This window comes from Heliconius melpomene, chromosome 14, assembly GCF_056956725.1.
Source record: "Heliconius melpomene rosina isolate 202511_hmr_F chromosome 14, ASM5695672v1, whole genome shotgun sequence".
NCBI lineage: Eukaryota > Metazoa > Arthropoda > Insecta > Lepidoptera > Nymphalidae > Heliconius > Heliconius melpomene.
Genome location: NC_140402.1, coordinates 6487354 through 6504987, shown reverse-complemented (window position 1 = coordinate 6504987; position 17634 = coordinate 6487354). Strand labels below are relative to the sequence as shown.

The 17634-nt window shown below is 31.8% G+C and overlaps 2 protein-coding genes across 6 annotated transcripts; both read right to left on the bottom strand.

Annotated features, from left to right (window-relative positions):
* Window positions 1-2304: 2304 nt before the first annotated feature.
* On the bottom strand, window positions 2305-7229 carry morgue (modifier of rpr and grim, ubiquitously expressed). 3 transcript variants are annotated; one of them, XR_014878748.1, is made up of 9 exons: window positions 6996-7228; window positions 6682-6918; window positions 6344-6599; window positions 5421-5596; window positions 4996-5118; window positions 4570-4712; window positions 3696-3867; window positions 2439-3269; window positions 2305-2401 (listed from the first exon to the last, which is right to left on the bottom strand). XR_014878748.1 is itself a non-coding variant. In XM_085197349.1 (8 exons), the coding sequence occupies exons 1-7, from the start codon at window positions 7104-7106 to the stop codon at window positions 3709-3711; spliced, it is 1194 nt and encodes a 397-aa protein (XP_085053475.1). In that variant the 5' UTR covers window positions 7107-7229; the 3' UTR covers window positions 2305-3269; window positions 3696-3708. The 3 variants fall into 3 exon arrangements, 2 of the variants coding, with proteins under 2 accessions (XP_085053475.1, XP_085053474.1); XM_085197349.1 differs by having other exon boundaries at window positions 2305-3269; window positions 4581-4712; window positions 6996-7229; XM_085197348.1 differs by having other exon boundaries at window positions 2305-3269.
* A 633-nt stretch (window positions 7230-7862) lies between these two features.
* Window positions 7863-17548, bottom strand: Pabp2 (poly(A) binding protein nuclear 1). 3 transcript variants are annotated; one of them, XM_085197516.1, is made up of 7 exons: window positions 17333-17548; window positions 17088-17247; window positions 16349-16493; window positions 15788-15920; window positions 14483-14612; window positions 13482-13615; window positions 7863-10368 (listed from the first exon to the last, which is right to left on the bottom strand). In XM_085197516.1, exons 2-7 carry the CDS (start codon window positions 17178-17180, stop codon window positions 10332-10334), a joined length of 672 nt encoding a protein of 223 aa, XP_085053642.1. In that variant the 5' UTR covers window positions 17181-17247; window positions 17333-17548; the 3' UTR covers window positions 7863-10331. The 3 variants fall into 3 exon arrangements, with proteins under 3 accessions (XP_085053642.1, XP_085053644.1, XP_085053643.1); XM_085197518.1 differs by lacking the exon at window positions 17333-17548 and adding an exon at window positions 16634-16655 and having other exon boundaries at window positions 17088-17221; XM_085197517.1 differs by lacking the exon at window positions 17333-17548 and adding an exon at window positions 16634-16658 and having other exon boundaries at window positions 17088-17215.
* Between the last annotated feature and the right edge of the window lie 86 nt (window positions 17549-17634).

Here is a 17634-nt window from a genome sequence, read left to right as displayed (position 1 = left end):
ATATTGCATCTCCTAGTTCCAGAGATTATCTCGGACAATCAGAAAGAAAGACAGAAATTTTAAAATGGTTGGTTTATACTCTAAACAACATGCAATTGAGAAAGCACGGCTATTTTGGAATCACAGACATATACATAATTTTTATTTATATGTATAGATGTTCATAGATTAAGTACCATTTATTATGGTACAAAATAATGAAATATCATGTAATATTTTGCAATAATGTTTACAATATAAGCAACGCAATATTTTTACATGCACTCAGTTCATTGTATACTTCGCGACAGTGTTTTTTAAACTAATAAATATTTTTACTATATTTTTTACATAATTCAGCAAAGAATCCAGGATGAAAATATACAGTACGAGACTTTGACATTTTTAAAAGTAAAAACAGGTGAAGGTAAAGTTCAAGTCAGTGAATCTTTAATTTATGTGACAACTTCGAAGAGTAACACTACAAAGGAACTCAAAAGCCTCTGAATATCGATACAACTCTCGTGCTCAATTAAAAGATAGTTTCTGGGATTGGCCTAAAGATAATAAGCACTCAATGGATATACGTACAAACAGTCACAAAGGTTGCAATAGTGGTAAAACGCAATATCATTTTAGGGATAGGTTTTCACAACTCTCTAGAGATATATCTCGAAGACGCTCGAGGGATAGATCTCGAGGCCGCTGTAAGGATAGATCTCGAGGACGTTCTAAGGAAAGGTCTCGAAGTCATTCTAGGGGAAGGTCTCGAGGTCGCTCTAGGGGAAGGTCTCGAGGTCGCTCTAGGGAAAGGTCTCGAGGCCGCTCTAGAAATAGATCTCGAGAGGCCTCTAGAAAAAGATCTCGAGGTCGTTCTGAGGATAAATCTCGAAGATGCTCTAGGGGCTGGTCTCGAGATCGTTATATGGATAAATCTCGAGACCACTCTAAGAACAGGTCTAGAGGACGCTCTAGAGATCGATCTCGGGATCATTCACGGGATAGATTTCGATATTGGGATAAAAACGATTTTTTTGATAAGCTGAGTCTGGAAAAAACATCTGGAAATCAACATTTTGGAAGTACCAGTCAACCTGATATAACTATAACCAGTGAGATTCAAATAAACAACGAGCGACATAAAAAATCACATTCGATATAAAAAAAATCTGTGTGCTTTCTGTAAATAATGTTAGAAAATATTATCAGTATCTATTATTTGCTGATTTAATTATTATGTTTTGTAGCTTACATTTTGTTAATTTTAGATTAGACAAAAATTTATTGAGTGTAATTCTAGTTTATACCTAAATAATTGCTCTTATATTAGTAGATAATAATGTAAAGAGGCCAGTTGTGGCGTAGGAGTACAAGCGTGAGACTGTAAACGCGACAGGTTGTGGGTTCAATTCCCACTCAAGGAAACGAGATATTTATTATTTTCATTTCTTTGCTCTGGTGTCGAGGCAAAGCGCTGAGTTCCGCCATTCAACACGCAATTTCTCAAGAAGGTGATGAGCGGAGTGTTCCAACACTAGACTCCCTCTGCCTACCCTGTTACATGCGGAATATAGCGTAAAACAACTACGTGCATTGTAACCGTTAGGTATATTGTATCTAATTATTTTTAAGGAAATTGTAAGATAAGCGTAAAATTATTTTTCTTTCATTTATACTTAAGTCCATAAAATCTACTATGGATCCAATCGTTTTAGACATAAGTAACATTCAAGTTCGTATTATTGTTTATTTTTGTAGTATAATATCAGTTTGTGAACATTTTTAACCGATTTCTGTAAGAAAAGCTTCTCAATTCGACTGTATTTTTTGTAAATCTGTAACTTTCGACTAGGTGGATCGATTTTGATTATTTTTTTTTATTGCTTGCAAATATATGCTACCGTGTGGTCGTATTTTAATTTAGTTCAGTTCTAACAATGTCATCCGTGAGAAACTTTTAAAAAAATACTTTACCGCATAAGGTCGTTTTTTTTTGTTTAAAAATATTTTTATTTCAGGGCTATATCCTGATTGCAATCTACATTCGACATGAGCCAAGGTATCAAATACATGAAATAAAATTAAGAGATTTAATCAACATAATAGAATACTTTGCGTATAAGCCATGGCATCTGAAGACGCGTCGGCTCCAAAAAGGGGAATTACCGTATCCCGGCTATTGTAGGTCTCCAGGCAGTGACAAGTGTCTACCAATCTTATGTAACTGTAAGAAATTATTAGAAATGTGGGAGGAAATGAATGGAAAATCTAATAAGATAAGATATTTAGATATAGACAATGAAAAGCTAAAATAAAACAACAATATAATTAATAAAGCATAATTCTAATTTTTATTTTATTTACATACTGTTAGAAATCAGTTATTTGTTTTAAAGTTAAGACTTCGCAGATCAGCTATGAGCTGTTTATAATCACAACACATAATTGTGATTATAAACATATTTATAACTATAACATTAACACATATACAGTAAAAGTAGAATTAAATATAGACAAAGTACAATTGTATTAATTTATAAAAAATTCAAAGAGACATATCTAGTCATGAGTGTGTGACATTCAAATTACTAGTCTACACAATACTACTTTATTACACTTAAGTGTTTGGTTTAAAAAATTAGAAAGTCAAACATACATTTGATTAAAGACAATAAAAATACATCGGATATAATTCATAATGTTATGAGTAAAATTATTATTTTTATCAATATTTTTATGTTTTATGAACATAGTAAATATTTAGAAAGTTTACTTGCATTAACTATATGAAATGTCATTTCTAGTATTATTATTATTATAGAAAATTTATAATCAGAAAGCATATTATATATTTATATGTCGACAGTTATACTGTCATATATTATTATGATATAATCATAACATATTTTATAAAATAAATATCACTATATCTAGACATAGAAGCTAGCTTCATGCTGTATTCCACATTTAGGTGAGTAGCCGAAGGGAACCAACTGAGAAGACATTTCGTTCCCCACGCACCGGCTATTTTTCGAGACTTTAGGTGGTGAGAGGCGAAACTCAACGCCGCGCTCTCTCTTGTTCCCAGAGCGAGAAAAAGAAAACAAGACAATTTTTGCAAGTTTACAGTCACTCATTAAAGCCTAAAACGTACGTTAATATAAAGCAACGTTAATTTATTGTGGTAAGATGTCGTGCATGGCGTATCTCCAGGTCCAGCGCCTCGCGAGCGCCTCGAAGCGCGCGCGGTCCCGCACGTACATGTCGCCGAGCTGCGGCTCCATACACACCTGGGGGCAAATATTTATAATAATAAGAAATACTTATTATAATTATAAAAATTATAAGGAATTTTATTAATATATAGTTCATTGTCATAAATTGAGCCTATGTCCATGTGCCCATATCCAAATGACGGCTTCCTAAACCTTAATACTAACAATATACACAAATTATATCAGCTTCACACTGCATATCGCACACAGCAGGGAAAGGGAACTTTGTGTTCAGATACTCCATTCCCCACTTTTGCATTGCGTATTGAGTGGCGAAACTCAACGCCGCGCTTCGACACCAGAGCGAAGAAATGAAAATATAAATTTAAGTAAATACTTCCTCGAGTGGGGATCGAATCCACAACCAGTCGCATTACACTTTGTGTCCCCGTGCCACGACTGCCCACAAATATTACATAATAATAACAATAAACCACTTACAGTAGTGTATGGATCAGTAAGCAAACTCTGTATAGAGATGAGGACCTTGGAGAGTGTGAGAGCGAGAGACCAGTTGTGGTGCACCGAGTCGATGCCCACGTCGCCGTGACGAGACACGTTTGGATGTAGAATACGGGTTAGGAACCGTACAACTGGGGGTGACATGGGGTACCTGATTGAGAATAAAAATCTTTTATTAATTTATCATTGTTAGTTTTACGCTTCCCGTACATAACAGGGTAGACAGAGGGAACCTGGGAACCTAGTGTTAAGACTGTGTTTCTATCAAGACGGTTGCGTTTCTTACATTCTGCCGAATTCTTAAGCCATTGCGTATTGAGTGATAGAACTTAACGCCGCGCTTTTGCCTTGTTACCGAAAATTAAAATATCAAATATCAATCGAATCCACAACCTGTTACGTTTACATTTGCACGGCCTGCGCCATACGTGTTCCTGTGCCACGACTGGGACTATACTTTTTATAAAAGACAATATTGGATATATTTGTGAAATTTTTCAATCTGGCGATAGTTGTGAATTCAATCTTCAGGCTATTAAATCTTACATAAAAAAAGTTTCTTTATGAAATTAAATTGATTGAGGAATTCGGTTAAATTTAAATAATCCCCACCTAGTAGTGCAGTCAAAAGAAACCAGTGCAAAAACACATCTTTATTTCACCAAAACGGAGACCAAAAACAAACAAACCAGTGCCACTCACGAGTAAGGCACGGAGCACCGGTATGTAAAGGTAGAATACTCCAGCCTTCTAGGGCGAGTCACGCTGGCCTGCCAGTGGTAGCAGCGCGCGTCCAGCGGGGTTGCCGCTATGCTCTCCGGGAGGTCGTTGCGGGGCATCTGTATATACTCACGAGTAAGGCACCTGTATGTAGAGGTAGAACACTCCGCCCTCGTAGGGCGAGCCGGCCGGCCCCGTCACGCTGGCCTGCCAGTGGCAGCAGCGCGCGTCCAGCGGGGTCGCCGCGATGCCCTCCGGCGGATCGTTGCGCAGCATCTGCACATACCACACCATTATACAGCCTCGATTATTTGAATTATTATATTTTTATATTTTATTATTATTCATATAATATTGAAAATAATTTTTTATAATTTTAATAACACATTCATAAGTTAATATATCCTTCCTTACATACTCTACTAACATATAGGTACTAGAAGTACCTATATATTAAAAATGTACATTAAAATGGTGTTGAATATACTCAGTGTTAACCGTAAGTAGACTTTTTATTCATCTCCATCAACACCACATACATATATATATATGAATATACCTTAAGTTCGATCTTTAGTCGGTTGCGCCTCCACGCGTTCTCGTCGCCGGCGGGCTGCGCCTGCACGCACATCTGCACCAGACAGTTGCGGCAGAAGCACGACTCCACCAGCGACTGGTACTTCTACATTCATATATTCTGAATTATAACTATATAGGGCCATGGTGACACATCGGCACATATTTAGACTCTAAACGCAACGATTGTGTGTTCAATTCTCACTTGAAGGAATGAATTATTTGAATATCCGCGTATCGCTCTGATTAACAAAGCTCGAAATCGTTTTATCGTACAACATGTAAAATTTGCCTATTCTGCTAAATAAGAAATACAGCGTATAGCGAATATGAATATATATATATATATATATTCCGACTTTACAAAAACTCAGAATTAATTACTGAGTTTACAAAAAGTAAATATACCTTATGCCAGTCGACGTCGGCCAGGAGCGGGCGGAACAGCGGCCAGCGGCGCGCGGCGAAGGCGGCCCAGCGCGGCGGCGGCACGCGCGCCACTACGAGGCGTCGCCAACGCTCACACACGCGCGCGCACGCACATAGCGACAGGTCGTCCAAGTAGCGGAATATTGACAGCAAAACTAGGAATAGCACGGAAAACTTGCTCTTATAGATAGGTAGATATTTAGAAATATATGTCAGGATTGGCACCAGCGCTTCTGAGAAACCATTCCTGCACTCTATTAAGGTGTATGCTACCAGCCGCCGCTGGAACCCGCAGGCTTTCATGCATTTGTATAGCCGATAGTGACAATCGATAGGTCATCATAATAATATTGAATATTGAAAATTAGTAAACAGAATGTGAATGTTATTTAAAAAGAAGAAAAGGAAACTTCAACAGACAAATTTAAAAAATATATATTTATTTAAAATTATTCTGTTCAGAGTTGCTCAATATCAAAATTAAATATTTTTATTCAAAATAAAAAAGTACACACTTCACTTAAATTAACCAGTTCACTAAAATTAATGCCTCAGACCTGAGAAGAACCAGCACACTCTACTCAATACGACCTTTTTTCATCAATTTTATACAAATACATATGTATTTACATACTTGTGACAATGATACCTTTGAAACAGACTGGAGCAAACATTTAATTCCCAAGGTGTGTTATCATTTATAAAATCATTAATTTACAAAAGCTTTTAACACACAAACATCTTTTGAAATGTGTTATAGAAAATTCTCTGATGTTTCCTGGGAAATGTACACACAAGGCACAGTTAAAATCTAATGGCAAATCTATCCATCCATTTCTTTAGAAATATTGCACTTAATTTTTATAATTATTATTAAGGTACAAAAAAAATTAAGTGTGTACCTTCAGAAGGCAAATGTTCAACTAGACCAGGTGCTAAATTATCAGGTGGCCTTGGAGTTGATAGTGCTTGAAGAGATCTTGCTAGACTAGGAGGCTGAGGTGGTGGGCCTTGACCAACAAGGTCTTCAATTCCTTCTCGTGGTGCCGAGGAAGGACCAGAAACACTGCCACCACTACCACTACCACTTGCACCAGGACCTGAGTTGCTAGTGCGGCTTGTTTCATCTTCAGGGCTAGTCTCACTATCTAAGGAATTCTAAACAAATTTAATAAATTTTAATCTACACAAATATATATAACATGAAGAATAATTTTTGTTGAAAAATTAAATAGCTTACCCTATAATTCCACCAGGCTGGTAATGGGCACGCTTTATTCAGTCTACGCTCTGAACTATAATTTAAATCTGAAGGTTCATCGTTTCCAGAGTCGCCATCATCGGTTTTTTCACTACAAAAATATGAACTTGGTAGATACGATGGAAAATCCGGAAACAAAAACGTATGGCAAGTTACGCAGACTGGTTCCCCAAAACTCGGACCGTAGTACCCATTGCAGACATAGCAACTAGCATTCTGTAAAAGTGTGCAAACTAAGTTGTAAGTATATTTTCATATTTTATACTAACAATATTCTTCAGATTATTACGCACATTAAATTCAAATTCAATGGGCTGTTCGACTGGGGTGACAGGAATAAGTTTATCTCCATTATCTTCTAACTTTTTAATAAAGTTATAAAATTCCGGCCCAATAACAGACATATTTAACTATGTAAACTTTCGTAATTATAATAAATCATGGGGTTTTTATAAAGTTTATAATTTTTATTTACTATTATGATCCTAAATGTCAATTGTCATAAATACGAAACCACAGACCAGAAAATTAAGAGAGACCAATGTCAAAAATATTACAGATTAAAAATACTACATAGATAAAAATATGTATTAGCATTTTGTACATTGATAAGTGCTCAACTGGCACTCACCGCTCAGAACGCCAGATTTAAAGAACCATACCATACCATTTTGTATGAGAAAATATTCTAGTACCACGGCCCTATATCAAATCACCTTAAAATTTACTTAGTAGCTTGTAAATGATTACTTACTCGATAAGCTATATGCAAGTGATTACCAGTTATACATATTTTGTAATGCTTTGTATAGTAATCCTTATTAGATAATCAATTCTTTTAATTTTTTTTTAACTTCTTATGGTAGGCGAAGGGCACCTGGGGACCTAGTCTTAAGATACTCCGTTCCCTTTAAAATATTACCGTTTCTCAATTCGGAATCCTGCAATTGCAGTGACGGGATTCAACAAAGCGACTAGCCTCGTTGCCTACTCTGCCATAACGAAATGAAAATATTAAATATTTCAATTCATCGAGTGGGAATCGAACCCCCAATCTGGCACGACGACAACTTCAGTTATTGTATCATATCACGATATTTGAATTATTTAATGGAGTAATTGTCAGAGATGGATGGTCGGGAGTAAATAAAACAACAAAATGGTTTCTTAAAATTATTCTTATCAAACACACTCATTCTTTTCTTTCCATTTTATCATTTATTTTACTTTTTCATTATTTGAAAATGAAAATAATAGTACATTGTACCTTTACAAAATAAATCTCGTTAAAATAATTACATATTAAAGTCGAAATATACTTACAACATTTGAATTGATTGCCAAAATACATAATGTTACCGAATTATATATTCCACATACAAGAGGTTTTTTTGTAAATTTTACAATGAAAGCAAATAATATAATATAGTCTTACGTTTGTGCTTCTATACAAATATGTGATTTTTAAAATAACTAATAAGACTTGATCTTGTCATATGAAGTTAATATTTTTTTTGGATGGAAATCCATTAAATGTGTAATAAGCATAATTTTGGTAAATATCTATTTTTAACATTCACTTGTAACAAGAGTACGCAACTACACCAAAATATTCGAGAGAGTGAATTTAGGAAACACTTTCATACTGTCTCCGATTTTGTTCATTATTTATCCTAATTAACACTATAGACATAAAATAGTATATGTATGGTCTATACGTAGTATTATACACAATATTACGTCAAATAATCAAGATCTGATTATTTTTGAAGTCCACATGAAATGCCCTTTAAAATTAAATAATTCATGTGAAACTCTATAGTTAAAGCTACCCGAACTAAATATAATTACACATAATCTTCAATTAATAATTAAATAATAGTAAATACTACATGACATCATTCTTTCTAATAATTAATGTCCAATTCTACTTCTTTTAAAATATAGGCGATCGTATAACTTAAAGAATAAATACAGGAAGGATGCACAACTAGTTAGTACACGGATAAACAACTTTTGGTCAGTTTGTGGATTACCGACTCAGTAAAGTTTTTAATTGTATGTATTTATATTAATAAAATATGATATAGACGCTATATTTATTCTAAACATTATAAGAATACTCAAAAAGGATGTTATTGAACAAGTATATCTCGAGAGACGAGATTGAAGTGTGTTGTTAATGTTAGTATCCTAGTAAAAAAGAAAAAATATTCATTTGACACAATAGACATTTGATTTTTTAAACTTAAAACAACATAATATATGTATATCCATTAGTCCTTCTGAATACAAGTCTGAATTGATCGATTTATTATTTTCTACAGAATGAGAAATATTTTGTTTTTACAATGTATTAAATAACATAATATAAGAATAAAGATCGATATTTTCTAAAAAATTACTAAATCGTTTTCAAAAAAATGATGTATTGCTTAAACGAAAAAGATTCTAAATGTTTTCATTTAGAATTAAAGACAATTTTGCAATTTAGGTATTTCTAATTATATTACATAATAATACTTAGAAGCATGCTGGTGAATAGTGTTGCCAGATATACATTTTTGTTTTCATATTTAAAATATTTTTAGAGCCATAATTTATTTTAAAAGTTTCATACATTAAATTTATTCTTATATACATATATAAATGACAAAATAAGATTTGTTGGCTGTCTTTTCCCGAAATATTGTTTTTATTTAGCAAAGGCGTAGCTAGATCTGGGCGAGTCCAAGGCCTACGGCATCGCACAAATAAATTGAGTCCTTATTAAGGAATATTCGCAATGTTAAAAGCAATATTTTATTAAAATTTTAAAAGTTAGCACAATTTACAAATAAATCTTTTTTTCCTTATTAATATACTTTCTTTTTTGGGAAAAGATACCAAAAGAAAAATATCTCGTTGATGCAACTAATTTAAATTAGTCAACAGAACACAAGATTCTTGAAAAGAAAACATCTGGCCACACTATTAGCTAAGATTTTTAAACAGATATTTCCAGAATCTGCCTTATAAGCTAGCCTTCTAGAATTGTGTGTTGTTTTTGTTTATAATCATTTTAAAGTCTGTAAAGGAACTTAAGCTAATTTGTATTGTTTAGGTCTATTTATGAAGTTTTCTATTCAGTAAACATATTTTTTTTAAAATCGTCTAACAGAAATTATTTATTATCATTTTTTTTTATACACATAAAACAAATAAATCATCTCACTATTTCTATTAAAGTTAAAATAGTCACTATTCTTGTAATATACGTATTACACGGAATAATTATTATTATAATAGTGCTTTTCGCTTATCGCATACGAATATTTTACTGAAACAAAATACATTTAATTCTTTTATACAAACAGAATTATAATCTAGTGTCGAAGTACTTATTACTTACAAAATACATTTCTTCGATATTCGTTTCGCGAAGAACGTCTTCGAGTCTGTGGTTACGCGGTATGCATAGTGACGTCACTACACAGTATATATTCAATTTATAAAAATTCCCATTTTTAGCGATTTTTAAGAGAGCACAAAGCAAGTTTCGCATAGTCTGAGCATATTTAATACCACATTCACATCCGTTTAAATATCCGGACGCCGCGGGCGGGGGCTCGATCCCCCCTCTACCGTACTCAGTACGGGCAGTAATACGAGCCGCGCCTGATGCCTCTGCGAACAACGCACGATGTTAGAATCGTGTCATTTGGCTTTATAAGTTATCGACTCCATTATAAAAATAAATCAGCTTCACGCTGTATCCCTCCCGGATACAGCAGACACTCCGTTCCCACTTTCGAATTTTTGAGGCATTGCGTGTTAAGTGGTGAAACCCAACGCCGAGCTGATGTCTCGAATATGGGCCGGAGCATGGGGCACGAAGTGTCTTAACACTAGGTTCCCTCTGCCTTTCCTACTATAAGCAGGATACAGTGTGAAGCTAAAGAAAATAAACTTTTTTCTAGAGTCTACAATTTATTGTTCTTAAACAAAGAACTATCTAGAGTGCAACAAGCTACATATGGCTATATGCTTCATTCATTTTTTAACTAGTGTGTATATAATTCATACCATGCAAACCAAGCGCCAAGGAAAAGGTAGGATATAGCATTGAAAATACATATATGTCCATCTTACAGTTTATTTCATTCATATATAAATATTTAATATTTTTCATCGTCAACCATGTGCCAGTGGATAAACTCGTTCGACTACCAACCGTGTACCAACATAAGAGATGCCACAGACAAAATTGTACTTAAAAAAATTAAAAAAACCTTATATTGTACAAAAGTACTATTTAGAGGCCATTCATAAATTACGTTACAAGTTAAGCATAGAGGGAATCGACAAACTATGGAGTATCCCAAATTTATATATTATATTTCGAAATATAATATGTAAAATAATTTTGAAATTGTTATTTCTATGTATAAAATTGAAAAATATGTGATGTCACTTCAAATTCATATTTGACAAGTGTGACAAGAAATACGACAAAAAAATTCTATGACATAATTTACGAATGCCACTTTATGAGTCTTTCTTTTTTTCTACTTAGATTGTATATTATGAAAAGTTCAATGACATCTCTTATAGCACAAAAGGAAAACATTCTCAACAAGCTACAACAACAGCAACTACAGATATAACGATGTCATCTGAAGTGATGAGTATGCAAGAGATGTGTTCAAATGTGCCAAACTCTATACCAATACTATAATTTTAATACCATCAAACTAATATAAACAAATAAAGAGGCCAAAATGCTTGAACATGCTATATATCAATTTATTTATTACAAATATACAATTTTGTTTATTTTCCAAATATACAAATTGAACTAGAAGTACAAAATACAAAAGTAGGAGTTTAATGCATTACTTTTTTATAGTATAAAAAATATGAAGTAAATGTTTAATTATATTCAAATTCATTCCAAAGTCGAAATAACAGTCACAACTGAAATATTTATAATAAATGCAAACAAATTGTGTAGTTGTATTGAAAATTTTCTTAAAAAATTAAGGATAATTTCAGTTAAAGACATTAGATTTATGAAAAAAATATTTTCTAAAGAATCTACTGTCAACAGCTGCTTTATTTACCAACTTATGTGAAAGGAGGAGCTTATCAATTTGTCTGTATTTTTTTTGTTTGATACCTCAGAACTTTCGATTGGGTGAACTGATTTTGATTATGCTTTTTTAATTTAAAAATTCTCTGTGTGGTGGTCCCATAAGAAACAACACAACAACAACAGTATCCATAAGAAAATCATATAAGTCTTAAATTTGCATTAAGTGTGTGCGCATCAAATGAAGTAATAAGTTAATATCCCACCAACTGTTCAGTAAAAGTTCAGTTTGATGAGAGTTTGGTTACATTCTGATTATGGGATCCAGTTGAAATTGAAGAAGTCGTTTTTTTTTTGTTAAAATTATCAAGTTCCTTGTACATATCGTTATTTTATAGTAAGCATAGTGTGTCGACATGGTAAGGCAAATAAAAAACTTGTCTTAGGCCCTTATTTATAAACCACTCTCAAAGATCAATCTCAGACTTGAGAGCAGTTTATAAGTTTATGTCTTTTAGATGCCCCCTCATTTTCGTAATTTTCCGAAACTTTAATATTGGATTTAGTTATTATCGGGTGCAGTCCTCAATAACATCCCATCCCATGGTACTGACATTAAAAACAACTTAGATAACAAGAAATTATAGTCAAATGGAAAAAAAATTTAAAGCAGTTTCGATTGCAAGTATTTACTTTAAGGAAGTGAACATATAAAATATAAAGTTAATGGTTAATTAATCAAATTAAATCAAAATAGCTAAATACTTGGTGAAATAATTATATAGTTTTGTAATGTTGAAAGTATTTTGTTCAATTTTATTATATGAAAAAACGATTATAGATATTGTTAATAAAGTTTTTTTTCTTGCTTAATTTCAATTATATAAACTCAAATATATTTGCATTTTGGCTGGTGGTTTTCTATTAACTAGAAGAATCATTCTTGCTAGACTCATTAAGTTATTTCAATATAATAAATAATAATACATTAGAAAGTCGCCTAATCTGACCAATTGCTGATGTTACACACATCAAGAAAATAATAAAAAAAATGCATATGTGAGTATCTTTGATTTTTTTCAATATTTATTTATTTTCATTTAAATAATAATAATAAATCATTTTGTCCAAGTTTATTTCAAAGTTTACCGATCGCGTTTGAACCACATCCGGTCAGGATAATCGAGATTCTAATGTATATTAAACCAGTCATACATATAATATATATAAAAATAAAATAAAATCATAGCATTGGTGTAGAGCATCAACATGTACAGTTTGCAAGGTTTAAACTGAGCTTTGTATATGTGGCAGTGGCAGTGATTATAGAATTAGGATTTAAAAACTAGTATTATTAGAAATAAAAAAAATCCAATATAAGAAAATTATATCAATTGTTCTACGGCGGATATTGAATCTTTATAATTTTTACTCCTGTCTAACGTGTAATTTGAATTAATAATAATTAATCTTTCCATTGTATTATCAGGAACATTGTGTTTATGATCTTATTCTTTTTTTACATTTATTCATAATTTTATCATTCACTTTTAATAAATCAAACATAAAAAACAAAATATTAATATTTAAATATGCGATGCTGGTATTACACGTTACAAGAGTTACGTAGGTAACGTCAGAGCTACGTTCACACAGACGCAAAGCTCAGTTTAGACCTCTTGGGCTGCACATCTAATACGGGTGGTACCTGCCGCGCCGCGGGGGTCGGTAGCCGGAGTAGTAGGGTGTGTACCCGCGCGAGGGGCGCGCGCGGCCCCGCATGCCGCGCGGCGGCCTGTTCGTTGTTGAGAGGCCCGGCTTGTTCGTACGTTTTGGCATCACCTGGAATATAGTTTATATTATTTTTTTTATGTTTTTCTAATCCCTTTAATTAGTCAATTCGTAAACCAGCTAACTCTAAACTAACCTTCACACGCCGAAAACGTTATGTTATTTTTTACATATCATTTATTAAAAAAATAAATATGATTGTCTCAAATATACGGTTAAATATACTACTTACCAAAATAATTTCTTTTTTATTATTGTTCTGTGAAAATTAACGTAACATTTTCGGCGTCTCTTGTATAGTATGTATGGATTCAGATGGATTTAGCTGATGTGCGAAATAAAATATCGATTTTAACAAGACGCGGTTTCAAGGAGGATTTCGAAGAAAAAATTTCGAGTCCATCTACATTCAAGTTTTATATTAAATATAAATATTTTTAGAAAAAAATATTTCTAAGAATATATCAATGGAATATTAACTCTAATTCTAAATTAAAGTTAAATTGACAAAAATAGAATTAAAATGCCGTGTGGCAAAACACAGTAAGAAGTAAATTATTAGGGGAAGTTATTCAAATATCAAATATAAAATGAACACTATGTTTTAAGTATTTTTGAGAAATAAGAATCTATAAAATATTATCTTCTTGATTGTTCAATAGTTCCAATGTACAACAATATACAAAACTTAAACAAATTATATAAGTTTTATAATACAACATGCAAAACTATCTTTACATTTAGATACAACTATATTTTAATCTACTAGTATGTAAATTTTACAAGCTTATCCACATAAATAGAATTACAATAACAATCTTTTAATTTATGCTGAATTCTATAAATACAACATATACAAAGCAGACAGACATACAATATATATAAGCAAAAAATGTTAGTAAAATGCAAAGAACTAACTTTTATTTGACGTCCTCTAAACAAAGACTCATCCATGGCCATTGCTGTCTGTACACTATCTTTGTCTCCAAATTCTATGTAGGCAAATCCTTTTGGATGTCCATCAAACTTATTACATAATATTGTAACCCTAAAAAAATAAAAATATGATTAATTAGCAAGTATTACAAAGGGAATGAAGTGTCAAACTCACACTCCATTTAAGTTATTTGGCGCCGTTTGTTTCGTTAGATTATACAAATTACAATTTTGTTAACTGTACTGAAGTTTTTTGCTAAATAAATAAATTATTATTATTAATGAAGTGTCTCAGCACTAGGTTCTGTACACTCACCCTGCCATAAGAAGGATACAGTGTGAAGTTAAAAAAGAGAAACATTAACAGTATTGTGGCCAATTGTGGCATGCAACTGTAAATGCAACAAAATATTGTTTATTTCATCTCTTGAGACTTGGGAGTTGTCAAGTTACGTGAAAATTTCGGTAGTATAAATCATACCACCAGCTCAGAAGGCAGTTCTGTTGAGAACCAGCAAGACACTCAACAAAAAAAAAGAACCAGCAAAAACAACAACTTCTTTTCAATATATTTTACAATCATTAGCCCTGAGCATCAACATCATTTAACTAGACACACTAATATCATGATTAAACTTGTTCAGTGGCAGTCTAAAATCACTTCTGGAATTTTATTTAACATATGTTTAAAAATGTGTAACATCATATGGCACAATGCTATTGATGTTCTGTCAAATTTTTGATAGCGAAATTTTAAAAAGAATTCAAATTTCATATAATTTGATTTAAAATAGTTACAAGCTTCACTTTTTGAATGTCAAATAATTTACCACCAGTTCACTAAAGTTAGTGCCTCAGATCTGAAAAGAACCAGCGCAAGAAACTCAGGGGGACTTATTTTTAAGATTTTAAACAAATAGATATTTAATTATTTGTGACAATGATACCTTTAAAAAGTATTGGAAACTAGAAGTGTTCAGTTTATTTTTATTTCTTCTATTTATACCATAATATCTACCACTGTTCATTAAATAATATATAAACAAAATATTATATATATATATATATATAATATTTTGTTATATATATATATATATATGGAAGTTGTGTACATATATATATATATATATAAAAAAAAGAAAAGATATATATATATATATATATATATATATATGTACACAACTTCCATGATTTATTAAAAATCTAATATACAAATACATATGGAAAATTGCAGAGGAACAAAATAAGCTATTTAGTAAATAGTTAATAAAAAAATTAGTCAATTACCTATTAATAGATCCACAACCATGGAAGTGCTGTTCAAGTTCTTCCGCAGTGGCTCCATAGTCTACATTGCCAACATACACTGATCTGTTGTCTGCTTCTATTTTCTCCTCGATAGACATGTTTAGTGGACTTGCTGGATAAAGACCAAATAAAATTATACATTAATAAAATATTTTTTGTATGTCTTTCAGTTTCACACAATATCTTGTATGTTGTAGGCCAGTAAAAATATTAATTCAAGACATTCTGTCCATTTAACTCTATGTTTTTAAAGTTAATTAGTTTCCCCAAGAAGTTTCAGCCTACAACCATCCTGTTCGGAGTAGGGATTGAACCTACAACTTGCAACCAGACTGCATCAAAATGGCCAAAATTATTATTTTTTGTAATTGACATAAAAAAGTGCACACACTTGCCACCAAATTACACAAGTAACCAAAGTAAGTGAACTTGAACTAAAAAAAGTATCTTTATTTTTTAATAACAATTATTAAATGGCATATTTTAATTAAATAAAACCATAATCAAATAAAATAATATGGAAAAAGATATTTTACTTACTGAGTCCCGGTGGGCTTCCTAAGCTCATTTGTTTATCAACTTCTGTGTGCATTTGTTTCAGTTTTTCTGCCTCTTCTTCCATCTCCCTCACCCTGGCCTTAATGGCCGCCAGGTCAGGCACATCAGCACCTGAGGCTTCATCTCCCTTTAACAAAACATATTGTAAGCACCCCAGTTAAAATGAAATTGATAATACATAGTTCTACATCTAAACAACATTGATAAAAATATGAAAAATGATTCATGCAAACAAATTATACATATATGAGTAAAATAAAGACTCACATATATAAACATCCTAAAAAGACTTCTTTGGGACAGTCATGAAATTTTTAACAATTGTTCTAATGATAAAACAATGGTTTACACAACTTATTTATCATAACACAATGTTGGAATAGCGATTAGAAATTAATGGTTTGTGTATTCAAAGCTATAAATCCATTTTTCAAAGTGTATAATGATGTAAATAATTGCTGTTGTATTGAAAAACGAAATTAACATGTGTGACTTATTTCACTTGAAACTATAATTATAATATAATTAATTAATATTATAACATTAATTAATATCTCATTAAATTATTAAACTACTTCTGGTATTACAAAGCCAGTTTATAGAAATAAAAGACATTTTAAGACTTAAAAATTACAAATTATGTTAAACAATTTACAAATTCATTAAAATAATCTTTTACATATAAATTGTTTAAACAAAATAAATTTAGTTTAGTACTTACGCCTAGGCTGTTGTCGGTCATGTTTACTGAACCGTTGGCTCCGTCTAGGTGATTGTTGTCAATCGAATCTAAATAATCATCATTATCGGCCATATCAACTTACTCGCTATTTATAAAAGTTAGTTAAACTTTTAAATAAAACACTACACATAAAGTTCACCTGTAAATAATATAACTGGTTAATTAACACGAAAGTCTTTTGTATTTAGGAACGATTAAATAAAGCTTTCTTAACTCTGACGTACCGGTAACCAATTTAGAAAATTCCGGCTGACCTAATTTTAAAATACAACTGGCATTGTCTGCTTTAATTTGCAATCAATTATATAAAATATTATTTCTTCATAAACATTTTATATTTAGCGTTATGTTTATAGATTCGTTTCAGAAATATATTTTCAACGAAAAATAACTATTTGTCAATTGCTGACACAGATCACAGATGACAATTCTAACAAAAAATATACCGCCGTCCGCTATATAAACTTTTGTTTGTGGTTTATTTATGGTTAAATGTTTGTTTTAATAATTAAACATATAACAATAA

Excerpts from the sequence above, each read along its gene's own strand:
- morgue (XM_085197348.1), bottom strand. The coding sequence starts at position 7,106 with ATGTCTGTTATTGGGCCGGAATTTTATAACTTTATTAAAAAGTTAGAA. Across the intron at positions 5,597-6,343 it reads TGAACATTTGCCTTCTGAAG|TTTTGCTGTCAATATTCCGC; the intron begins GTACACACTTAA and ends TGCTATTCCTAG. Across the intron at positions 4,713-4,995 it reads GACTAAAGATCGAACTTAAG|ATGCTGCGCAACGATCCGCC; the intron begins GTATATTCATAT and ends TGGTATGTGCAG.
- Pabp2 (XM_085197516.1), bottom strand. The coding sequence starts at position 17,180 with ATGGCCGATAATGATGATTATTTAGATTCGATTGACAACAATCACCTA. Across the intron at positions 15,921-16,348 it reads AGGAAGCCCACCGGGACTCA|CAAGTCCACTAAACATGTCT; the intron begins GTAAGTAAAATA and ends GTCTTTATCCAG. Across the intron at positions 14,613-15,787 it reads GGTTGTGGATCTATTAATAG|GGTTACAATATTATGTAATA; the intron begins GTAATTGACTAA and ends TTATTTTTTTAG.